Source organism: Thermobia domestica, chromosome 5, assembly GCF_964235325.1.
Source record: "Thermobia domestica chromosome 5, izTheDome1.hap1.1, whole genome shotgun sequence".
Lineage (NCBI taxonomy): Eukaryota > Metazoa > Arthropoda > Insecta > Zygentoma > Lepismatidae > Thermobia > Thermobia domestica.
The window spans coordinates 321,896,131-321,923,066 of NC_137458.1; the positions used below are offsets into that span (position 1 = coordinate 321,896,131).

At 35.6% G+C, this 26,936-nt stretch overlaps 1 protein-coding gene across 2 annotated transcripts in view; it reads left to right on the forward strand.

Moving 5' to 3' along the window:
- The first annotated feature begins 821 nt into the window (after nucleotides 1–821).
- hd (humpty dumpty) overlaps nucleotides 822–26,936 on the forward strand; it is a 64,322-nt gene continuing 38,207 nt past the window's right edge. The window contains exons 1-4 of one of the 2 annotated variants that reach the window (XM_081760541.1): nucleotides 822–1,028; nucleotides 4,090–4,302; nucleotides 7,956–8,124; nucleotides 20,172–20,282. In XM_081760541.1, the coding sequence (XP_081616667.1) occupies nucleotides 4,094–4,302; nucleotides 7,956–8,124; nucleotides 20,172–20,282 (489 nt within the window). In that variant the 5' untranslated portion in view covers nucleotides 822–1,028; nucleotides 4,090–4,093. The other variant, XM_081760542.1, reaches the window with a different exon arrangement.

Genomic DNA, 26,936 nt, shown 5'->3' on the forward strand with positions numbered 1-26,936 from the left:
ATACAAAATAATACAGCTGTAATTTAAGTTTACAAGTGTAGGGTTACTAGTGTAAAATCATTACAAGTGTTTTACGACGAATAAAATAAGTGAATGTATATGAAAGATGGCTGTATTAGATGCTATTTTCGACAGGCGGCATGTTTATGCACAGTATACAGAACCCTCATTTTATTATTACAAATGGAGCGTTACTAGTATGAAACCATGTCAAGTGCTATTGAAACTCGTATCACTGCCAAAAACCATTGTTTTTAGTACCATCACTTGCGCGCATACCCATCATCGCTGACGCACCTTCTCCCTTTGGACGCACCCCGCGCATCAGTGCGGGCACACGAGCTTCGCCTGCCCCGATTTAGTTGGCATTCGTGCTTTTAGTGGTCACCTTACACAGGTTGGTTTGTGTTTGTTACATTGTAGTTTTTATGTTACATATCCGGAAGTCGTATTTATAATCAAGTCGTAATAGAATTGTAATTTTTCAACAATTACTTCATATGGCTCCCTTTAAGTTTATCTATGCCACGTGAGATATTTTCGTGTCGCCCAGCGGAAACCTTTTAGGGGACAATAAGAAGGAAATTAATGAAGAACTATAATTTTTCTTCTAGTGGTGCGCCAAAAGTAAACCTATACGGATAATTTATTTATTTATTTATTTATGCCACATGCTGTTATTTTAAATTGAAATAATTTTAAAAATTAGTAAAAATATCATTCTTTTTCACAAGTCAGAAACGTACAGTACTTAATTGAACAGAGCAGAATTATCGGAGCATTCGCGGACGTTGCGAGCAGGAAAGGAAAAATGACCTGGTAACATTGATAACGATTTAAATTTCCGTGAACTATACAAAAATGGAACTTTCGGCTACGTTTTAATCAGGTTTATTTTTAATGAAATTAATTTTTAAAATGATTAGTTGATTTAAAATCATATTGTTGAATTGTTTCCATTTGCTGACGATTCGTATATATAAATAGAAGCATCAAGATCATCATTGTTTTACGCAAACCCATAATCGGTAAGTTTGTTGATGTTTATGTTGCTCATATGTTGTAAGTAGGGTCATGTAAGTGTGGTATGAAAGTAGTTTGTCAAGGCTGAAATTAAACTACAAAATGCTAGTTTAATGTGTTTTCTTTGTATCAAGATTTATAACTGATGTGAAAAGGTAAGGAAAAGTGGTGCAATTTAGTTATACGGATCCTTAGGTAAATGTATTGACTATATACTTCGTTTTCACTGAATCATCTTTGAAGTGTGGACTTGCACTGGTTGGTACATATTCATTTTACGAGAATAACTAAGCTAACCCCATCCTACGTATCCCTGCCCTATTCTTCTTTACCCTGTGTTATTCTACTATAGTCTTTTAACGGCCGCGGTGGCTCAGTAATACAGCGCTCACCTCTATTGCATGGGGTCCCTGGTTTGTTCCCAACCCGCATCAAGTGAATTTCGTGGTGGAAAAACCATGTGGGTGTACTCAGGGTCTCCCAGTTTCTTCATTTCATTAATATCATCCATCTCATCACCGTTGTCTCTCACGATCTCGGTGGGCATTACTTGAGCAGACGGTTCTATCAAATTTTGACACATTTCTTACATTTTCAGGTTAAGTTAGAGCTTTGTATTTCTTTAGCAGAGCATACACTAAATGAGGAGCTCCATTATTACTTCCAGATTGACTTCAAGGAAGCTCGGTATAAATACAGTGTGGACGTAAGGCATAAAAACTGGTGCATGAAACACGAACTAACTAGTGCTAGGTGAGCACTAAAAAGCACGAATGTTTTCTAACCGAATCAGGACAGGGGTGCCTGAGCGAGAGCGAAGGTTGCGTCCGTAGGGAGCAGGGGCGTCAGCGACGGGGAGTATACGCATAAACGAGGATAGTAAAAGGGCACACTTACTCATACAATACTTTCGCTATCAAAGTTCGTTTTAATGTGCTATGCACTGACAGAATTACTTGCATTCAGACTGTTTCCTTCACAAAAAAATGTTTCACAGCGTATTTTGCATATACGTATATTTTCTATTTGGTAGAACCGTCTGCTCGAGTGAGCACTCTCGATGAATAATTCTAGGATGTTAAATAAAACAAAAAAATAATCCTCTAATGCGGTCCTAGTTATCAATACACAGCTGGAGCGTGTGATGTAAAGTTTACCCAATTAATTTTATGTGGAAATTAAAAGACACCACTGAGGGATTCTGGAGTGCTGTGATGTGGATAAAACTACAATAAATACACCTAGTGAAAACTTTGTATTAATGAATATGCAAACTTGAATAATATGATGAAGATTCAATTTTAATTGTCCAAAAAGTTACTGAGATCTACTGTTATAAATGTGTATTCTTGTGACGTTATCATTGAATGCATCTTTTGAGCTCTTGGGAATTCTATATAAAGGGAAGAATATTTGAAAAACCAAATATGGAACCTCATTATATGTACTAAAATAAATTGTATGTAAAAATTTAAAATATGTCATGATGAGATACTGGGGTGTTGTGGAGGTGGGGAGATCAACAATTAACACAGAGAAGCCCATCCTATCTTATGTAATGAAGCAAGAGAAGTAGGTTAACCAGGGTGTCTATCGGTCACGAAAGTCACAAAATCAGAAAACGGTCATGAAAGTCACGAAAAAGTCCGTATAATCAATCGGCATCGAAAAAGTCAGGATTTTGTTACGAGGTGATCAGTAGCTCACAATAAGAGGTTCTGCGCGGCACTGATGATTTCAAATTTTTCCCTCAGGGGTAGGGAGTATGTTTAATTACACAGGGAGCTGGAAAGTGGAAAACAATACTTTGAATATACTGTTAACGCATATTGAATATGAACGGAAATATGGTACCGGAAGCGGCATACGTACTGAAATCATCACTGCTCTTTAGCGAAAGAACGTACAAATTCTACAGGTAGTGCAAGGAGAGATCCAAATAAGGCCTTTTTTTTCTTTTTTTTTTTAATTCTCCGGAAGTTAACTAAAACTTGAAATAGGTTATCAGTTAGTGAAACAATTAATGGCAAATACGATTCAATGATCGACGATTCATTCCTTCAATTAAAAATGATTTATGTGATTAATCACGTGAACAAATTATAGTAAAAAGAGTAGTGAAAAGGAAAACATAATTCGATAAACAATTAACTGCTAACAGGTAAATTTATAAAATATTCTTGAGAATTTAGATTTTAGACCAAAACAAGAGTCAACCAACTGAAATCTAATCATAATTTTAATTGAAACCTAATGCTCGCTTAATGAGTTTTTAAAAGTCATTGTAATATCTGTATAGTATGCCTGGATAATTATCCAAATTAATCATTACAATAAAGTAAATAAGAGGAAGTTATCTTGACCCCGTCCTTTTGAGTTTGTTTCGAGGGGAAAGATAGACCTCGATAAGCTCTATCCAGTGATACTACGTTTGATCTCCGGAACCGGCTGCTTCAGGCTCAAATGGAATTGAGAAGTGAAAAACATGTCCTGCGTAGAGTGTAGAACTGTAGAGAAATGCTTAAGTACAAAAACAAGACACACACAATCCACATAACTTGGTCAGTTCGAAATATAGGTGGTGGAAAGAACAAAGTAATAAAATATGAACACTATTTTTTTTTTTTAAGTTTTTTTCTGAACTACGATATATGTGATTATGTTTACATCCCAATGGCAGAACTTTCTTTGTCTTTCTGCGATGAGCTTTTGTAAGTCAAAAATTTTCTGCAACAATTCCAAAATAAAAAAATCAAGATGATACTATCATATTTTTATTACAGCGTAACATTGTAATTATTCTGACAGGCGTGGCAGATTTTCTGCGATCACATCGCAGATCGCGGCATGTTCTGCTATGGGGGTTTATATACTTGATATCTCTGATTTTATGGTTTTGTATTTTAGAAATATGCATAGGTACAATATTATGTATGGTACTTTCTGCTTCCTGATAATGTATATATTTTATTGACAACTCTAGTGCTTATATGAGAATTTCGTGTGTTTTTTTTTTAAGCTAATGAAACAGGCAAATAAATGAAATGAAATGAACTTTTTTTCCAGAATCATGGCAGAAGAACCGTCATCGTCTTTAGCCCCAGGATGGAAAAGGCCTGATGAAGTGATGCGCCTACATAAACTAAAAAAGAGGAAGAAGGCGTTACAGGCTCGCATGAGAGGCGATGTAGAGAATATCTCCACGAATACCACAGACAGTGAATCCGAAAAATGGACACGAACATTCTCAGAGGACAAAGTAGGCAAAAACCCATTTAGGTAAGTACAGTTTATTTCACTAACCAAACCAGTTTATAAGCAGTCTTCTAGGTCACACAATTCAAAAATTTTCGTGAAACGAAATGAAATAATTACAGCGCTTTTTACATCAGAAGCGAAATGGATTCTTCCTTCTCCTCTTGTTCTGTCTCATCTAGCAGGGAATTGACACGTTATCCATAATATCAAAAGCGTTATTCCAATAGAATTTATAATTTTTCACTGTGCATGTTAGAAACTATTATACAAAATTGAAAGTGACTATATTTGTAACTTAATAATTCTTGAACCACCCGACCGATCTCGAATTTTCAACGTAGATGGGGTTCGGGCCTGAAATGTTTTTTATAAATTCACTTTGATAGTGCAACCCGGGGGCATGGGGAGAGGGAAAGGGGGTATCTAAAAATGATGGAAAATGACCAACATTAGTGTGATATCCATAGTTTTCTGGGTCGCTGAAATGAAAAGTGACACTTCCGATGCTGTTTAAATCATAATTCAGTCCCTCAACGTGGGAGAGGATCATATATAAAATGATCGAAAATGACCGATATTAGTGTCGAATTCATAATTTTCGCGGTCGTTGAGATGACAGTGATACATCCTATGCCGTTTAAATCCAAATTCAGCCCAGTAACTCGGGGAGGAGAGGAAAGATATATATATATAGAAATGATGGAAAATGACTGATTAGTGCCGAGATTCATAGTTTTCGGGGTCGCTGAGACGAACAGTAACACTTCCGATGCCGTTTAAATCCAAATTCAATGTCCATGAAAGTATTCTCCCTGTGCGAAGAGCAAGCAGTCTGCGAGTATGTATATATATATATATACATACAGGCGCGGATCCAAGGCTAGGGCTATAGGAACTATAGTCCTCCCCCTTGACGCTCAGATATACACTTAATAAAGTGGGCTTCAACCCTGCTTTACATTGGATAAAGTGGCAAACTATGGTTTAGCCCCTCCCTTGATCATATCCTGGATCCGCCTCTGTATATATATATATATATATATATATATATATTATCTATATCAGTGATTTCCAACCTGGGGGCGGGGGGTAGTGTGAAGAACGAGTAGGTTCGATGCAGGCTACTGATAGAAATGAACCAAAATCCGTAATTACAAACATTACGAACGTTATAATGGAGTCGTTAAATGACCGCGTACACAGAAAATAACTATTGAGTAAGCACCATAGTCTGATTAAGAACAAAGGTGGTAAAAATATTACTGCACTGCAGTGATATGCAGCTGTCTTGTTGGAAATAAATATAAATTGGTGAGGTTATAATGGTTATTATTATTGAAAATTAAGAAAGGGGGCACGGTGGTTCATTCGTAGAGCACTTAGCTCTAGTGCGTGGGGTTCGTAGTAGGGATGGCCACAAAGTTCCGGATGGTCCAGAACCGAATCTTAAGAACCGGTTCCAGATCTGGAAACCCGGTTCCAGAACCGGATCTTAGGAACCGGTTCCAGACCTGGATCCGAAAGCCCCAAAGACCCGTAAAGGAGGCATAAAGTTCACCTTCAAAAATAATGCAAAGAGGACCATGCGCTTGTGCCTTCCCCGCCCAGACCCGCTTGTGCCCCCAGAAAAAAAATTTGGTCCACCAGTGAGTGTTTAGCCAAATGAGTTGGCCAGTTTGCGTGTTTAACCAATGAGTTTGCCAGTTACCCAGTTTATTTGATGAAACAAGCTGCCGCCACCTGGGCGTCTGCCTGTCGCTTCCACCATTTCATCTAGCATACTGTTCACAGCTTGCCAGCAGCTCGGGTTTAGCGTAGGGATGATCACAAAGTTTCGGTTTCAGACCTGGATCCGAAGAACCGGTTCCAGACCTGGATCCGAAGAACCGGTTCTAGACCTGGATCCGAAGAACCGGTTCCAGACCTGGATCCGAAAAACCGGTTCCGGAACCGGATCTTCTATAACCGGATCCGTTCAGTCCCGAAAACCGGTTCCACCAGGAACCGGTTCTGGCCATCCCTAGTTCGTAGTTCATCCCCTGCCAAGTAAACTTATGGTGGGCAACATCGTATCGATAGGTTTTCTCTGGGTACCCCGGTTTCTTTCCACTTTTTCATTCCACCAATTTTTCCATCATTCACTTGCTTTATCATCGTCTCCCTTAGCATAAAAGGGCATTATTGTGGGGCGTTAAATTAAAATGCTTAATTTAATATAATTTCTTCTTGTAATGTAACTATGTTAATAGAGAGCTTCTAAAACTATACGTACAATAAGTTTTTTTTTCTGAAAAAATGTAAGAAATCTCGGAGAAATAAAGAAATTATGTACAGTTTTATACTATTTAATTTTTGTTGCTGAATGAATCCCATTGCTGATCCAGGTTCCCTCTTTCAGCATTTAAGTTTTTAAATATGCCTCAGAAACGTCATCTAATGTCCCACGATTATACTCTTTAAGTAAATGAGACGAGTGAAATTGGTAAAATAAGAATGTAGGAAAAAGCAGGAAAGCACCAAGAAAACTCCGCTATTCTACCACTATGACCCGTTCAGAATTTTCTTATGCTTTAATCCTTGTCAAGATCATCTTGTGTTGCAATATGCAGAGACTATATTCTTTCGATTTGCCTTAGTCATACTTGTTTTTCCCATTTAGGTCTCTTCCTTCGTTTTTAAAGAATATTTTGTAATCCGTTAGATTCTTCAGTTGGAGATACTTCGTGGTAAAAATCACACAATCTGTTACATTTTCTGTAATTGTAATCCTTTGTTATTCGCAGTTGCGTCTTGATAATGGTTTTGTCTAAACAATAGATTCCACTTTTTGAGATTAAGAATTTCAATCCACCTGGAAACTTAATTTTTACACCCTTTCTTTGCATTATTGTTAATTATAAATTGTAAGAATGAAAGGTATTGAGGTTTGGGATTGACGTGGCGATTAATTTTCCATAGCTCATTCGTAAAGTAAGTGTTCCTGCTACGTTCAATTTATGAAGACTATTTCTTTTTCATTTTGGAAAAGTTTGTGGTGGACAACCGTGGGTTTTCTGAGGGTACTTCCGTTTCTTCCCACTTTCTCATTCCACCAATTCTTCAAACCTTATTTATTTGCTTTCATCATCTCCCTTAGCTTAAAAGGAATAATCGTGGGATTTTAAGCTGAAGGGTCTTCACTACAGCGAAATTAAACTACCGCTAATTTGAGAGTTTTTCTGTAATATCTTCGACACAAATAAAAATATACGAAAAACAGAAACGTAATGAACTAGACAATACGATTTTGCGTATGATACCGTTATCACAACTCATCTATCTGCTTTCGATTTAGAACTGTAGATAGATTTAGCATTATTTTGCGGGTTTTGTAAATAGCGGCATACCAAAAGCAGATAGATGAATTGTGGTAAAGGTATCATATGCAAAATCGTATTGTCTAGTTCACTACGTTTCTGCTTTTCGAATATTTTTATTTGTTTTAAAGATATTACAGAAAAACTCTAAAATTAGTGGTGGTTTAATTTCGCTGTAGTGAAGACTCTTAAAGATTTCATTTCATTTTTTTTTTTTCATCTTGGAAAAATTACTGTAAATAAAACCTTATGAATGTAACTGGTGTTCTGTTTCTTTTTCTGTGATTCTAGTTTCTTATTTCTATTTTGTTCTTTTAGGTGTCAGACGAACAAAAAGTTTAAAGAAGAACCGTCAAGTGTATATGATCTTGATGCTTCCTTAGATGTGACGTTGTTCCAGTTACTTAATACGCCAGCAAATGCTACCCAGACGCCAACACAAACTTCTTTCAGCAGCATTTTTAATCAAATGACGAAGGATACTACGGTAATAAAATCAAAATCTATGATTCCTTGGTATTGTGAAGTTCAGATTCTATGTATTCCGCGTATTTGCTGAATTTAATATGTATATAATTTTCATTCTCTTATAGTTAAATGGTGAGGCCCTGTGTCTTCGATGTTCATGCTCCCACATTTGACTCTAGAAAACTAATGAAACCAAATCTTTTAGTTTTACATTCCACACTTATACTCTGTAGGCTAAAGCAGGGTTCCTGCTGGTTAGAGAAGTCCGGGAAAACTCAAGTAAAATGGTGCAGGTCAGGGGAGCTCAGGAAAAAAGACTGGAAATCAGGAAAACTTTATAAAATATATGGCTCTTTCCACGTCAAATCACCCAGAAAAAATCCGAAATGTCACCCACCGATTCAGATATTTATGGAACTTCGTGTACTTGTTAACACTACTATGGTATGAAGAACTGTAAAATTTTTCTTCCGAAATCCTAATAGTTTGTGAGAAATACGAGACCAAAGTTTCAGAATTTCAGGCATCCCGGTCGTTCTCGAGGCCATCTAATATTTCGTAGAGCTTAATCAGGGTGGCCACTCACCTGGAAAACCTGGAAAACCGGGAAAAGTCAGGGATTTTTTTAATTCTGGAAAAGTCAGGGAATTTTGATGAAAAACATGGAATTTTTACTCGGGAGAAAATTTACGTTCTGCTGTATTCCTAGCCATTTAGCCGGTTTATTCATATACAAAATAGCTTTGGTCGCTGGGGGCTTCGCCCCCAGATCTCTCCTTCGTTCCAGGTTTCGTTTATCTAGCTCTGCTGGTTTGGCCTGCGCATACTTTCTTCATATTCTTTTGTCATTTAGTGCTGCCCATGAATTGAGCTGGAGCGAAATCGGGACCATTTTGTAATTAACACACTTGTTTAGTTCGATGGCTGCTTGATTTCCAGAATTCGCTCGAGGCTGCGCCCCTGCATCCCGTTTTGATGGTCACGTGATTAATATAAAGGCTGAACGATAGTTGAGTATTTCTGCCGGAAGAGTTCCGAATGTGTGTCGAATTCCACAAAATGTGTGGAATTTTGGTTAATGCGTGTATTTCTATGTGGAATCAAAAACTGTGTGGATTCCACATGCATTTGTACTCAGTGGCGGCAGTACTTTTTGCGCCACACGATTAATTGGCCATGCTTTTTTACAGATATTTGACCTTTTGACCACCAATTTGAAGTAATGGCATTCCCCTTCCCCTAGTTTTTACACCCAATTCCGCTACTACATGTACTATTGTTCTAAAAAAAAAAAAAAAATCAGCTTCAAACAAATTTTTCTGATGTCTTAAAAGCACATTTTAATAGTGCTCATTTACTTCAGTTCCGTTGTTTTGTTACACAATATTTCCCATCTATGTCGACCTGTTCCCCGGTTGCATAACCACCGCACGCCACTGCTGGCACGACAAAACTTTTGGGACCCGGGCCTACCTAAAGTTGTTAATGCCGGCTTTCTACACCCAAGTCCGCTACTTCTTAATACAGGTAGCTCCATAATTGTCCTCTCCATTCATTTGTGATGTCAAAGAACGATAGCATAACCTTGTACTGCAATATGACAGAGGTTGCTAATAAGCACACCTGGTGAATGTATTGTATATTTGTTGTTAAATCCGGAGAAATATTTGATTGCAAATTAACGAATAATAAGTAGATAATGAGTAGAACAGTTTCTTGATTTGAATTTTGCAATTTTAAACCGATTTTATGTAAATTCTGTAATGGTGTTTTTCCAAGAAAATAAACTTAAGAATTATTGACTACTTATTTTTTAAACATATATTTGTTTAAAAAAGAAATGAAAATTTCAGTCAAGGGAGTTGAGGATTGTCGCAGGGTGCGGGCTCCACCTCCATTGGCCATTTCCTAGCTATGGGCCTGGATCAAAATACCATGTTTTCGAGTAATTCTTTTTCTTAACACATGGACTTCTTTGCCGTATAACTCACATGATTTATGTTTAATAATGGTTTACGGGTTTGCAGGGCCGGCGACAGGGGAGGGGGAATAGGGGACAAATGCCCGGGGGCCTGGAACCACAAAAGAATAATTAAAAGCAATAATTTTACTGGAATTTAGGGGTTCGTGTCCCTGAGTTGCCCAAGGTTCCTATATATACCAATTTTAGATCTCTCTAGTAATTTTCTGGAAAACCGGGAAAATTTCTGGAAAAGTCAGGGAATTTTGAAATTCCAAATGAGTGGCCACCCTGTTAATACAAAAATTCATATCTCAGTATCTAAGCAATGTATCACTTGGAAATTTCTACACGAGGTTTATGTAAGTCTGTAGAGCTAATAATAATAATAATAATAATAATAATAAAACCCCATCAAGATTGCTGTACATTAAGGGTGAAAAATGCATCCTTGCACTTCAAAATAGTTAATGTTTTGTGTAAATTTCTAATTTTACATAATGCGCATTATCGTTGTGAGGCGGACCAATTACCTTGCCGCTTTTTTTTTTTTTAAATGAACCTTAAGGTATGTTCTAAGAGACTGTAAAATAAAATTAGTGTTTTTTAGAATGCTTTGGTTAGTAATTCTCGTTTAACCCTTCAAGGCCAACGCGCCAGCTTTTCGTGTCATCTGTAGTGTTATTGCCATTGATGCAAGCAAGGCATTGGCACATCATTGCTCGATTCACTCATACAGGTCTCAAGTAATTACTAAGTATACGTGTTGTTTGTGTTGAAATGTGTTGAGGTTCAGAGAATCGGGATACCAGGCTAGAAACATTCACTTTAGAAATTTTATAAATAAAAAAAAATAAATAAATAAATATTTTTGCCGAACTATTAATATAATCAAAGTGAACTTAATGTTAAAATTGAATTAATTTTCCAAATCTACAGTCCATCATCATTCAAATAACCTAGAAATGAAGGCTATATGACAGCCGAGGGGGGGGGGGGCAGTACCGGATTATTTTTCGATTGGGAAGACGTACTTTCATAAACGTAATTTACAAATAGGAACAACAGGACAAATACAAAGTACAGAACAAAACTCAGTTTCGTACTTCTTTTTATCAACATTTACGACAGTTACGTTTTAGTCTTCAAAACGAAATAAAAATGATGATTGAACTTTTCCGCTACATTAAATTGAAAATTTGTAACCAAAGAAATATGCAAAACTCCTTGTGCATGCAATCAATTTCTTACCTCAGCATATGCCAATCACAGTGATTGGATTTCACTATTTGAGACTGAAGGAACTTGCCACTTCGTTTAAGCAAAACGCAGCCTGTATTGTTCCTCCACAAACTGAATCTTCTTATTTGAGAAATAATATATTCTTCCAGTACGTTTAGTAAAGGAGGCGCACACAGAACAAATAATATTGGATATCGGAACATGGCACACGTCGTATTTTCCTGCAGAAGGCCAGAAAAAGGATGGAGCCGGTCCAAAAGGGTGCACAATCTTGCCTTTAATATCATTTTCCTCTTCATCTTTACCTAATGCTAACCCAAAAAATAATGGTTATCATAAACACATGCAAGATAAGAATTAGTGATGATGTCCGCGATGTTCATTCGAGAAGATGTCTTCTCTTCAGTAAAATGGAAAATGGAACTGAAATCTGGATCAGCACTGATTCGCTTTGTTCCAATCAAGGTTTGGCTTAGAGGAGAGAACTGATGATATATATGATCGTGTTCCAGGAATTGTTTTTGCACCAGAAAAACAATTTTGTAGTGTTTTGCGTGTATCTATGAGAGTTTCTTTTTTCAGCAAGCTGAAATTTATATGTTCAATGCGAGATCTACAAAAGATAAACACTTTTTCTGGCGTATTTAAAAAAAAATCAGAACATCTTTGAAGGCCTTCTTTAGTAAGCAGACGTTTAATTGTTCCACCAATACCATCACATGGGGATTTACCATGGCTTGTAGCAAAAAAAAATGACCATGATGCACTTAAGGAGAAATCCTTATAATGGTAACGCGAGTTCATGAAGTTTTTACAATTCTTGTACTGCGCAGCGCATCCATCACTAAAGTAATTCACATTTTTGACATATGGAAATTGCTCTTTCAGAAAATAAGTTATTTGTTTCTGAGTCTCATAAACAAATGCGACATCGTGTTCCAAATCATCTGATATCACACACAAACTAGAAACAGTCAGGTCTCTAAATCCAGGAAGACGTGTATATAGTACTGCTGGGTATAGGGTACAGGAATCAGTAGACCAGTGATACCCTTGAACTTCGACTTGAATTATGTAGGAATAATTTTCACTGAAGTCCATCAGAACGACGACTGTCTCTGGCTCAAGATTTTTCTTTCTGTCCTTTAAGAAATGTGACTGTCCTTTGGAAATAAATGAATGTGGCACAAGCTTTTCAAGCTTTCGTATCAAAATTGTCACATACTCGTCCAGTGTAGCAGTACTTTTCACCAATTCTGTTCTGTCCGTTGATACCCACTGGTAATATGTTACTTCCTCCCCGGAATCAAAATCCTCGAATTTTGCAATCAGAAGCTGCCTCAAATTTTCACTGGAGAGACATTCGGAACAGTGCTTCAGCATGCAATCCCGACTGTACACAGAACAAACCAGATGACGGATCAAATTTTGATATGTCTCTTCTATATAACATGCATGCAGTAGGAGAATAACGTTTTGATGTATTTTAGACACGCACACGGAATGTGTCCCAGCAGAACCTGCTAATACACACCACTTAGGATGTAGCGTGCAAATTTTAGAAAATCCAGTTTTAATGTTGGGATGTTGATGTTTAAATGAGGAGTATAATTCTTTTAAATTCCCAAGTAATAATCGGTTCTCCATGTGTACATTTTTTAAATACTGTTTTTCCAGGTAGAATTCTGGAATATTCATCATCAACGTAGAAATTCTTTACTATTTGAATTGTATCTTCACTCAGCTGTTTTCCCTTTCTCAATTCAGGAATAGCTAAAATTCCTTTATTCTTCAGAACTTCCCTTGCTTGCCGGACGGCATATTCACTCACATTAAATTCACTGACAATCTGTTTCCTGCTCCAAGATGAGGGCACTAAAGTTACAGTTGTACTTTTTCTCTTCTAGTGATTTTACCTTGGAGTTTGGCCTTTATTAAATCAAGAAGTTTATCCATTTCATGAGCCTTTTGTTTCACATCTTTTGAAATTTTACAAGAATCTTGTTTAGAGACAAGCTCTTTTCCACAACTTTGCTTATTTTACTTTTCAGAGCAGAACTTGCTGAGTCAAATTTCTTTTAGCATATGCAGGCTTGCTGTGACGGAATGGCATGGAATTTTAGAGGTGACTCCGCTAATGCTGTAAGTGAAACATTAAGATGCTTTACAGTTTCGTGTTTTGCGACAGATTCTTCTAAAACAGATACACCGTGTTTACTAAATCCGCCCACGTCTTTGCATTCAAAGGAAATCCCAGTTTTGTTTCTGCAATTACCGCGTATCTTTTGTCCAGGAATAGCCTTTACAGAGTCAATGTTTTTATTAATTTCATTAGCAAAATCAACACTTACTTTTCGAAAAGCCTTAGTGATTGGTTTTTTGTGGCAATTAAATGGATCAAAACAACTTGTCTGATAATGTAATAGGTATATTCTTCAAGTAATATGTTTTATGATGTTCACAAACACTAGTTAACAAATCAGAACTAATTCCACTCCTTTGGGATAACAATTCTTTCTCGGATGTACTGATAATACAATGCAATTTGATCACCCGTGTATAGCTGTTTTTGTGGCATTTACTTTTAGTTTCCTTTCCTACACTGCATTGTTCTAATTCCCTTCGCGACATCGTTGTAGGCCAAATTATCACTTGACAGGGTGAACAACACTATCTTGCAGCAACCCCAATAAGTATTCAGTCTTAAGCACTCAACACGACATAAACATCTGCACAGAAACACAGCAGAAACCGAAATGAACAAGTTACTGTACTGCCACAATGCAGAATCAGGCAAGATTAGGCATGTTCCTACTCGCATTGCTCAGACAAGATTTTTCACATCAGCTTGGTAGTTCAAGACACAAATTGCATGTTCGCGTTAACTAAACGATTTTCAATCCGTAACTAGTCCTGCATTAGATTTGATAGCTTATTATGCATCGTGTACATTCACAGCTAAAAGTTTGAGCTGAAGAAATGAAATTTACTCCCCACCTACAGTTGCAAATTCGGTCAATCTCACTTCGTCTCAGATACTGAAAGCTACACAATAACTCTAAAAATAACAGTGAGTTTAGAACTTCAGATGAAGAAAGTATTTTATTCGGGTGCTCATGAAACGAACATTTGTCCTTGTGTACAGGATGTCTCAAAAGTCCCCTGACATAGGGTAACTCGGTTATCATCAGAGTTACAACAAACTGTAAGACGGAAAATCGTCTCCAAATAATGATGTTTTCAATCTAAAGTGAAGCAATTTTTTAAATCGAACTAGCCGTTTGGGCTGTACACTCTTTATGTACTCGATGTTAAATGAAAACGCAACATTGCCATTTACCTGGACCCACAACATAAGTGAATGGAGTTACTGTCTTTTATGCTAACGTGTCGATGGCCAGCCCCCGTTTAAAACATGACCCTAATTCACCATACTTTTACAAAATTGATCCATCTCCCCCAGCCCCTCTATTAATGGCAACGTTGCATTTTCGTTTAACGTTGGGCACATAAAGAGTGCATAGCCCAAACGGCTAGTCCGATTTAAAAAATCCTTCACTTTAGATTGAAAATATCATATTTGGAAACTTGTTTTTCCTCTTACATTTTGTTGTAAGTATGATAACAGTTACCCTTTATCAGGGGACTTTTGAGACACCTTGTATATTTAACAACTACGAACTGGTCCGCCTCACAGCGATAATGCGCATTATGTAAAATTAGAAATTTACACAAAACATTAACTATTTGGAAGTGCAAGGGTGCATTTTTCACCCTTAGTGTACAGCAATCTGATTTTTTTAAAAAAGCTCTACAGACTTCCTAAACCTCGTGTAGAAATTCCAAAGTGATACATTGCTTAGATACTGAGCTTTGAAGTTTTGTATTAAGCTCTACGAAATATTAGATGGCCTCGAGAACGACCGGAATGCCTGAAATTCTGAAATTTTGGTCTCGTATTTTTCACAAACTATTACGATTTCGGAAGAAAAATTTTACAGTTCTTCATACCTTAGTGGTGTTAACAAGTACACGAAGTTCATTAAAATCTGAATTGGTGGGTGACATGGCCTGGGTGATTTGACGTGGAATGAGCCATATATTTTCAACATTAATTCTATACCAATTTCAGCGTAGCCAACCATTATAATACCTATTTATTTTTATGGCTGTTTTTTTTTCTTCTATATCCAGTTTTGATTTTATTGCTGTTTTTTTATATTCTACATGCTAGAATAAATTTTCTCATATATACATATTCAGCAGTTTTTATTCCTTATTTATATGTCAGCATCATCCGACACCTGTCATGGAAGTCGGGGAATTTCCTGCCAATGGTCAGGGAGAAGTTAGAGAAATATATTTCTCCAGATGAGTAGGAACCCTGTAAAGAGAACGAGTGATTAATGAAAGTGAATTATTATGAAAGAACTAGTGGAATGACAGTGTGGGAGAAAACGGAAGAACCTCGGGAAAACACCGGAAAGCGTTGTTGAACACCAACTCTTTATAACCTAAGAACGAACCAGAGTTCCCCTCACATCAGAGATGAGCAGTCTATCACTGAGCTACCGTCCTCCCTTAATACAGAAAGTAATGGAATTCGTATTAAATAAAACAACTGTAAAGGGTAAGCAATATGGATTGAAGGGACCTTAATATAGACGTCTTTGAAAGGAGGAAAACAATATAAAAATATTCTATAACTCTGAAAACAGAATTAGCAATTGAATTTAGGTATTTAGCTCGCATGGAACACTGTATATATATATATATATAGTTGCCAATAATAATGGATATACACACCTTTTATCAACACGTGGATTTGTGGTGGGCAGACACTTGTGTGCATGAGTTTCTCGGAGTTCTCCCGCTTTCTCCCACTTTCTTCATTCCACCATTTCATTAATTTCCAGTATCACCGTCGTCTTTAGCCTACATGGCATAACCGAGGAACGTACAACTGAAAGATCTCATATTTTTCCTTTTGTCAGTAAGGACGTAATGACCAATTGGACTTTATTTCTCAATACAATATAGAATTATTTTACGTTGTGTGCACACCAAAGAAAACTTGGTTCTTTTCTGTGAAGTTAACAAAATATGTGACTCCCTGAACAAACACACAGCATCCAGTTTCGAGCTCAATGGCATGTCTCTTTTGCAGTGAATTCGCAGTTATAGGGTGTGGTGCACGAAAAATTGATTGATTCATCCATTTCATATAATATTGAGCCCATTCATTAACTAGAGCACTTGGTTACCTAAGCACAGCAGTTGTTATTTAATACAGTCCATGTAGCCTTAAAAATATGAACATCAACCTTAAAATTAGATGTTTGGCTGTTCAGTGAGCCGCACACGGTAAGACGGAGACCCAGATTCAACTGTTCATTATTCACTCTTTGAATATAGTTGAATTCGCGTCGGTTGAGGTTATGGTGGAAGAAAATTTCGGAGAAAATTTTTCACTTTATATTATATAATACAGCAAATATAGGCTGCAGCTTCCTTGTGTACAGTTTCTGTCCATTGTCGCTTAGAATGTCACCAAACTCACTGTGGGGCTTCCGCATTTATTGGTCCTAGGGCAGTTGATGGAAGAGTCAGTTTTTTTTTTTTTTTTTTTTATCATGCAGTGTTTTGAGGGCATTATGCTGTTTGTGTGTGTGTATATGCTGGACATGAACTTCAGTCAATTTTTTCCCTATAAGCATTAAACAATATGTTATAACACTGAAGAAAAGAAAAGAATGTTCTTTATAAATTTGAAGTTTAACAAGACAAAAGAAGAGCATACTCCTATCCCATGAGATTTAACAAGACCAAAGAGAAGCATGCTTACATCTTAAAATTTAACAAGATGATAGGGGAACATGCTGACATCCTTTGAAATTTAACAAGATGAGAAAGGAGAATGCTTCTATTCCCCAAAATTTAATTAGATTTAAAGGCGTGCTGCCATCCTTTGTTATAAATGAAATATATCAGTTTTACGCCTTACGTTATGCCGTGTAGACTAAGGGAGACGATGACTATGAAAATGAACAAATTGGTGAAATGAAGAAAGTTGGGGAAATGGAGGATCCTGAGAGAACCCACGCACACAATGTTTGTCTACCACAAAGTTCACTTGGCGCAAGCTGGGATTGAACCAGAGACCCCACGCACCAGAGGTATAAATTCCCAATCGTGTCAAAAATTGTGAAAGCAACTATGGCTGTGACATGGCTCAGTTGAGGTTGAAAGGAGTCTTCAAGCTCCCGACGCATTATGACTTCTGATAGGGCTAGTATATCAGAGAGGGTCCTCGATGGTCACTTGCACATTAAGGAAGCTCTAGATGGAATGTATGATGGAAAGGCACATCTTGTAAATATATCTGAAGAGCTTTTAGATTTGGCTTATACTCCTTCCAAGAGTTACAGACATTATTGTAAAGAGTGGAAAAAATTAAAGGAAGAAAAAAAAAAAAAAAAAAACGAACAGCTTAAAAAGAACTAGAAAGAAGTTTTGACCGAGAAATAACTACTGAAGGAAATGAATCACTTTAAAATATTTAAGGAATGAAGAAAAGAAGATACCCACAGCTGATAGGTTATCAAAGAAAGCAAAGGAAGGATTGAAACAGGCTGTTAAGAACAGGAATCACGTTGTAGCCAATTTAGCGCAGGGAATTCCTGATAGTGCTGCAGAATTGAAGTAGTAAGTTTACAACAATATGTTGTATATTTTTACTACTTGTAACGATTATTAACTTATAATTTTGGGCCGTAAGGTATTTTAAATATGTACTAGGCTGATTCTACTATTAGAAAAAGAGAAAGAAAAAGAAATAAGTTAGATATAATGTCTGTAAAAAGATATCCAAATGTTTTTTAAATAATAGGATTTTGGAATGTTGTTGTAAGGACAACAACAGATATAAATAAATGGATTTATTCAACGGAGTTGGCATTTTAATGGCTCAATAATTTATAAGAACCGTTTTAAGTTGACCAAAAGAAACAACGTACTAATAAAGTACGGAAGAAAAATGTAGAGAAAAGGTATTCTTCATTAATTACAACTTTTGTTCAGAAAAAAGAAAACTATTGTATTATCGTAGTATATTTTATTATATAATCTTAATGATGTACTGTTTTATGTTTACATGAATTTATTTTCCTAAAACATTCATTGTAGTATTTTGATTCGTTCTGTTTAAACAAATAAAACAATGAGAACCGGAGTTGACAATTATTGTGTACGATAGGAGTTACTGATATATGCACTTTTTATGGATAACGCTTTAAAAGGTCTGTCATGTTATTCTGTGAGATTCTGTGTAAAATGTTCGAAATATTTCAATTTTTGTGTCAAATTTCAGGTTTTGTTTTGACAGTTTGACCAAAACAATTTTGATACTTTTTTGTCAGTAGATTTTAGTATAATACTATTGTTCTATTGTATTATGAACGCGGCACTAAACCTCCGGGTTCCATAGGCCATAGAGTTAGTTAGTTAGTTAGTTATAATACTATTGTCTAACAAGTTAAACACATGTTTACATCTGTTCAGTGGGGAGTAGGATGGCCAATTTAATATATGAAAATGTTGTCGCAGTAAATACCCAAAGACAGCCTTTTGTTAAAAATCCTTGTTTTTTGTCCGTGTCTAAGTCAGTGCTTTTATATTTAAAGCCAATAAAGTTACTAATTTTGATCAAAACTAGTTGGCACGAGTGTGGATTTTACAGGCTGTTAAATATTACACCGTACAGTCATATGTGGCACTTTTCTTTTCTTTTTTTTTTTTCAATCAATTCAATACACTGGAAGGAGGGAAATACTGAAAATATATTGGAAATATGCAAGTCAACTTCAGTAGACATCCTGTAAAAGAGGATGATTCTCCCATCCCTTGAAATTTAGCAAGATAACGAGGAGCATGCTCCCATCCCTTGTAAAAATAACAAGACGAAAGAGGAGAATTTCCATCTATATCATGGACAATAATAGTTGAACACTCCTCATAGAGTGAACAAAATACCGATACAGTATTGATATGTTATTCCATTACATCATAAACACCGTCACCATGTGAAGCGCGAATTTTAATGATCAGCCTAAAAGAGCTATGTTTTTCAGCAGCTTACTATGTTTAAATAAGAGAAGATAAAGCGAAAATCAACATTGCATTTATGGTAGGGATGGGCAAAACCGTTTTTTATAAAAAACCGAAACAGGTTTTTAAGGAAAACCGACATTTCGGTTTTCTCCAAAACCGGTTCGGGTTTTTTACCGAAACTGGTTTTGGCTTTCTCCAAAAACTGGTTCGGTTTTTTAACGAAACCGATTTCGGTTTTCTCCAAAAACTGGTTCGGTTTTTACCGAAACCGATTTCGGTTTTCTCCAAAAACTGGTTCGGTTTTTACCGAAACCGATTTCGGTTTTCTCCAAAACGGTTCGGTTTTCACCAAAACTGTTTTTTCGCGAAAACTTTTGAAAGATGCATAAAACTATTTCTATGGAAACGGAAGCGGTTTCTGGAAAACAACGAAACACTATTCTGGTCCGAAATAGAACCAATTTTGGAAGAAAACGGAACCCGTTTAGAAGAAAGACGAAACCGGTTAAAAATCGAACCGATTTTTGGAGAAAACCGAAACCGGTTTCGTTAAAAACCGAACCGGTTTTAGAGGAAACCGAAATTGGTTTCGGTGAAAAAGCGGTTGTTGAACATTTTCGAAAACCGGTTTCGGTTTTCCTAAAAACCGAAAAAACGGTTTTTGTGCCCACCACTAATTTATGCAATCTCTCTTCGAATTCTGGGCTTAAGAAGTAAATTTTTATCTGATAATTATCCCTTCTTCTCTGTTACAGATATCGGAACAGCCAAGGAAGAGACATCTTTATTCTCCAATTGACTGGACCTTGAAGTCAAAGGTTCGCTTTATTTCCCCTAAGCCGTTTGCGTGGAACCAAAAACTAAAGGTATGCTAGCTCAAATAAATTTTGAATACATCGATACTTGCGTAACTTTTGGTTTAGAAAGATAAATATTACCTCAAATAGGCGTGTTTGTAGTGTGATTTACGCTGATTGGAAAATTGATTTTAAAAAGTATTACGTTCTTCTGTTTTGAAATGTGTATAGGAGTTGTGTTGTAAATTTATTTTAATATTTTAGAACACCAAAAGTTACTAATTAAATTTGAGGGTGATTTATTTTCTTCGGGATGATGGTTTCGGTTATGTGACTCTAACCTCAGATGTTTGTTTCAATCCAAAATGTTCATCACATTTCTTGGGAGAAAGGAAAAAAGAAAAAAGTGCCATCCTGAATTGTGGATCATAGGTTAAGGATAGCAATTTTTCTGATGAAATATGGTGAATATTTGTTGATTCGAAGAAGTATATGATTCTCCGGAAGGATTACAATCAGGTAACCGAAATCATCTCCCCGAAGAAAACAAATCACGCACAGATTTGATTAGTAATTTTTAGTCTTTCGTTTATTAAAGAATGTTCTCTTGCGAATTTCAACTTAAGACACTGTTTCATGGACTATGTATTCAGAAGCGCGCGTGCACCCACACAACCACACTTAGGAAGCATATAATTATTAGATCTAATTTCCCTCGAATTGGATTTTGTAGAAATTTCCTAGATGGCAAAAATTCTCGAAATAGGAAACAAAGAACTGTAGATGTAAATAACGCAAGAATGTATTTCGATTTATGATTTTCAATGCAACCTAAACGAATTCGTTGGTCATGTAACTTAAACTAAAGTTACGGCGTCCGAGAAAACTATAACCAATTGATTTTTGTTTATTATGTTAATTTATGTTATGATGTTAATTATCGTGTTTTGTTCTAGATATTGTCGATATTTCATTTATAAATTGCATTTTGTTTGAATATATAATATATTTGATCCTTTCTCATTTAAGAAAACAATCATACAAATATCATAATAATATCCTTTTCGCAATCTTTTTAGTTTTGCCGAAGAATATGACATAGATTTTGTTAACTTCCAACTTGTAACACGTATCGATGGCCTCGAAAGGACTTTCAGTTAAACAACTTTTATAACGTTATTTGAATGTACCTTCTATTGTCAATGTTGAATTGTATAAAATGAAATTAATTATAAGAATTAAGATAAATATAAAAATAATATTGATATAAAAGTAAAATATGATATATGATTATATGAATTGTAACTATTGCATATACGAGGGTCATTCGAAAACTCAAATAACCAACATGTGATATCCAACGGTCCAGGATTTCTTTTTTTTATTTTTAAACAAAAAAAAAAAGTTCCAGTTTTCGGGCGACATCATGTAACGGTATTGTGTAATTTTTATATAATAACCTGTATTTACGGGCAAAATGTGCTTTTAAAATATGCACAAGCTGTTCAAAAAGAAGAAGAAAATATAAAGGGAAATAGATGCAATTTCTTTTCTGTTATTATGATTGATGTTCTGTTGTGATAGTGATATGACATGTTTTGTAAGTCGTCATAGCAACGGAAAACATATAATAATATATAGAGAATCTATCTTGTGATATATACATGTACAGTATTAACAGTGTGTAAATGTTTAATTTATTACGTACTACAATAAAAAAAGGTAATATCTAAACGAAGTGTTTAGATGGATTTTGATAAAACAGTAACACAGATTATATAAATGTACAGACTCAGGGCTATAACGACATATAAAATATGCAAAACAAGCATTAAGCTAATTACAAACTGGCGTTTCGCATAGTAATACACATTTAGTGATCGTTATAATCGTACCATAATTAAAAGAAAATTTGAGGACGTTGGGTTGGAGAATGTCAAGATATATTAGTGATTATTTAATGAAACTGAAATCTTTCAGTTGAACGTCTTACAACGACTCACCAAAGGTAGCCGTTAACCCTGGTCCAGTTGATATAAGTATATCTCTAGTGGCAATACTCATTTATACCTTAAAATATCTTCTGATGTTATATTCACTAAGATGATCACCTTTTAACGAAATTACCAGTTCATGATAAATATTAAATAATTTATTCTTTGATTACCTTTTAACGTATATTCACACAAACTGTCTTGCAACCAAACATGTTACGTAAATATATATAAACAACGACATAGCAACCAACAAGACAATAATATATATTTCTTATATTAAAAACATTCTTCTTCTATTATTTTAATTAACGTTATAATATGTATAGTGCTTGTGTAAAAGCACTTTCTGCCCGAAAGATAAACAATTATGAATCATACAATTATGAATCGATACAAAGTATCTCGTTATATAAAATGTCGCTCGATAAAGGGACTAAATATAAAAGTTACATGGAAGCTTGACTTTTATATTTAAGAACCACTGGTCCGTTTATAATAATAACATGATAATAGTTGTGTTCTTTACATTTTGATCGCCCTTCATATATATAACTTCGTTCAGTTACCTCATATAAATACATTTATAATAAAACTTTCATTCCACTATTATTTATCTTTTATCATTAAAAAGTCGTCGCTTACTAATACAATTAACGAAGGATGCGAAATCAAAAGCATAAGAGATAATTACATTCTAAAACATAAATTACAATGATCAATAGTTTCATGCATTATTAAAAACGGTCATGTTAAAAATGGTTAATCTTTACAGAGCGAATTATATAATAATTACGTTAGATGACATTTTAAAGTATGTATCATATCAATAAGGTGTCAGGATACAAAAGAATCTTATCCGAGTATCATATAAGGTGACGCATGGGTACAGTCGTCGGATAATTAGCTTAATAGAATGAGCCTTATACTGAATATAATCTTTGACAATAAAGTTCCAACACAAATCAATATAATATAAATAACCTTTGTTTTTAAAATCATTTGGAAATTAATATTTGTTAATGAGAATTAAAGAAAATTAAATTAAGTAAAAATCAAAAATTAAATGTAACCTATGCTCGGGCGAGCGAAAAGAAGGAATTAAAGTTATTTTCACACAAACAGTCTTGCAAATACATCATGTAAAAGGTTGTTTTCATTATTGACATTAACACATAAATTTGAAGATAAATATTCATAAGAATCAATAGCTGATATGGGTTTAACCCCTACCACATCAGCTGCAGTTAGTTTAAATTCGTACTCGTGTATGGTTCCAATAAAGTACATTGTATTGCACAATCCTGATTATGTTCCGCATTATTATTTTGTACAGGAATTGCGTGATTGTTTTGATTATGATACGAAGTGCCATCTCTTAAACTACAGTTACGTCTATCAATAGGGTTTACAGTATTTCCAGAATTTCGCCATACATTTCGTCTGTTTTGGAACCTACTTCGGTTAAATGGTCTGACATAATTATTATCACAATTAGTTAGGTTAGGTGGATTTACATCATATCTTTGCCTATTCTGATTATTTAAATTTACTCTATTCAGGTTATGTTCCGTATTGTTTACATTACGAATATTTACATTCCGGACAGGTACTGACCTAAGGTTATCTGAATTATTTCTAATTTTACCTACTCCAGTTTGATAATTCTGTGCCTGGTATTGACTTTCGTAATATTGAACAAGCATTAGCAGATGATTGAAACTTATGCACTGTGTAGAAAGCAGAATTTGTTGCAATTTAAAAGGTAGTAGATTTCGGACAGATGCAATCACTCTGGATTCAGATTGTAGTGGATTTACAACTTTTAATTCATTGTAAGTGTTCACAACAAAATCAACAATAGATTTGTGTAGGCGAGGATGAAAAGGTTGGTTTCTAATCATAGCGTCTCTGTTAGCAAGTAAAAAGTCGTTCTCATAATTTGCGATCAACGCTGCTTTGAATTCCTCATATGTTTTGACGTGTTCCCGTACTGCTTTAAACCATAAAGAACACGGTGGGAGTAATAAATGAGGGATTAGTTTCATATATTGAGATTTATCTATACACATTATACTGCATTCATCCTGAAATTTTTCCAGGAAAGAAGTAGCATTTTCATTGCAGTTGCTACCACTAAACTTACTCATAGCTCGTATTTCGCTCATTTTTACACTTAACTTTATATTTCTTTCACCATTTCGTGTTAAATGGAAATTTCTACCTACTGTGTTATGCGTGATTTCACCATCTCTTTTCCGCGTGTTATGCGTGGTTCCACCATCTCTTTTCCGCCCATCTATATTCCTTTGTTGAATTCTTTCCAAAATAATATCCTCATCGGATGGGTTACTTGAAGAAGAAGTAACGCAAGGTCCACGTCGATCTGCTTCGGGTGAATGCGAGGGCATCTCTTGTGAATGAGGGAATTCCAAACGATCAGTAACAACGTTGTTGTTAGATGTATTGTCTTTAATCTGTAACGCCCTAATTTCCTTCTGTATGGTAGATATCAATTGTGTATTTGCACGTATTTGGTTAGAATTATCTGTCACCTGAATCTTTTGCTGACGAACAGAAGATTCTATTACTTCAAAATCTTTTTTTACAATATTGACTTCTTGGATTACATGATTGTAGTTATCCTTGCAATCTTCAGATAATCTTTTTAACTTCTCATCAAATTGTAGCGTGATGTCTCTCACAGCTTGGGTTACAGATTGATCTATTTGATCTAATCGTCTACTCAATTCTTCATACTGTCTACTAGATTCTTCAGATTTTTGCTGTACCGTTTGTTTTAATTCTTCAGACATTTGAGCTAAATTTTGTTCCTGTCGCTGTAATGCTATTAGAATTCTGTCCTCTAGTGTCGACATTCCAGGTGTAATGGGAGCTATATTCTGCTCATTGTTAACACCGTCAACAGTTTCATTCTCTACTGTCTCACCAATCATGACTTTTCTTATGATTACTCTGCCACTTCTAAGAATGGTTGAGTTAGTATTCATGAACCTTCTTATTAAGGTAAATTCACCCTTACTTTAAACTTCGGGATATGAATTTACAAGGGTCCCGGGTGAGGTAAACCAAAAATTTTACAACGACTCACCAAAGGTAGCCGTTAACCCTGGTCCAGTTGATATAAGTATATCTCTAGTGGCAATACTCATTTATACCTTAAAATATCTTCTGATGTTATATTCACTAAGATGATCACCTTTTAACGAAATTACAAGTCCATGATAAATATTAAATAATTTATTCTTTGATTCCCCTTTAACGTATATTCACACAAACTGTCTTGCAATCAAACATGTTAAGTTAAGTATATATACAAGACAAGACAACAATATATATTTCTTATATTAAAAACATTCTTCTTCTATTATTTTAATTAACGTTATAATATGTATAGTGCTTGTGTAAAAGCACTTTCTGCCCGAAAGATAAACAATTATGAATCATACAATTATGAATCGATACAAAGTATCTCGTTATAGTCTCACGATTATACCCTTTAGACTAAGGGAGACGGATGATTAAGGCAAGTGAAGAATGATGGAAGAATTGGTGGAATGAGAAAGTGGGAGGAAACTGAGTACTTCGAGAAAATCCACGTATACGATGTTGTCCACCACAAACTTACTTGGCCCGGGATCGAACCTGGGACCCCACACATCAGAGGTGAGCGCTCTACCACTGAGCCACCATGTTCCCTTGATTATTTAACAATGAGGAAGATGTGATATATTTGATAACTGTGCGGGTTTACTATAGGCAGTTCAGCTTACCTTTTGTACATAGCATAGAAATGGTTGAGAAATTGGATAATATTTAGATTTTTTACTAGTGAGGCCATAAATGATAACAATCAATATCATTTTGTAGAAAGTTTGTTTTTTTAATTGTTAACACACACACACACACATATACGGAGAAACTTGTTAAGAACTAGGGGGCGCAGTGGCTCACTGGTAGAGCGTGCTTGTGGTCCCTGGTTCGATCCCAGCCCGCGCCGTGTGGACTTTGTGGTGGACAAACACTGTGCTCGTAGGTTTTCTCGGGGTTCTCCCGTTTTCTCCCACTTTCTTCATTCCACCATTTCATTCATTTCTCATAATCATCGTCTCCTTTAGCCTAACCGGCACTCCTTTAACCTAACCTAATTGTGGGACGTAAAACTTAAAGATTTCATTTTGTTAAGAACTAAAGATTTTTTGCTGCAGTTCTTTGCAATAAACATACTCTAACTAGCACGAAATTGCATAATTCTTTCTAAACAAGTTTTTGCGTAGGTTTTTTTTCGTAGCAAAAGTACTTTCATAATAGAAGAATCCTAGTGCAAGAAATTTACATTATCACATTATCAATTATTTGACTTCATAATTGTGTGCCGCGTTGGCTCAATGATAGAGCGTTCACCTCTGTTGCGTGTGGTCCTTGGTTCGATACCAGCTCGCGCCAAGTGAGCTTTGTGGTGGAGAAACACCATGTACGTGGGTTTCCTCGGGGGTCTTCCGTTTCTTCCCACTTTCTTCATTCCACTATTTCATTGATTTCTCATCATCACCGTCTCCTTTAGCCTAGCAGACATATCCGTGGGACGTAAAACTTAAAGATTTCATTTCATTTTTGTCTTCATAATTGTTTACCACGTGCACGGAACAGTGCAAGGTAAAGTTGTAAGAAGTGAGATGAACAGCATGTGAGTTGCCCATCGCTGAGG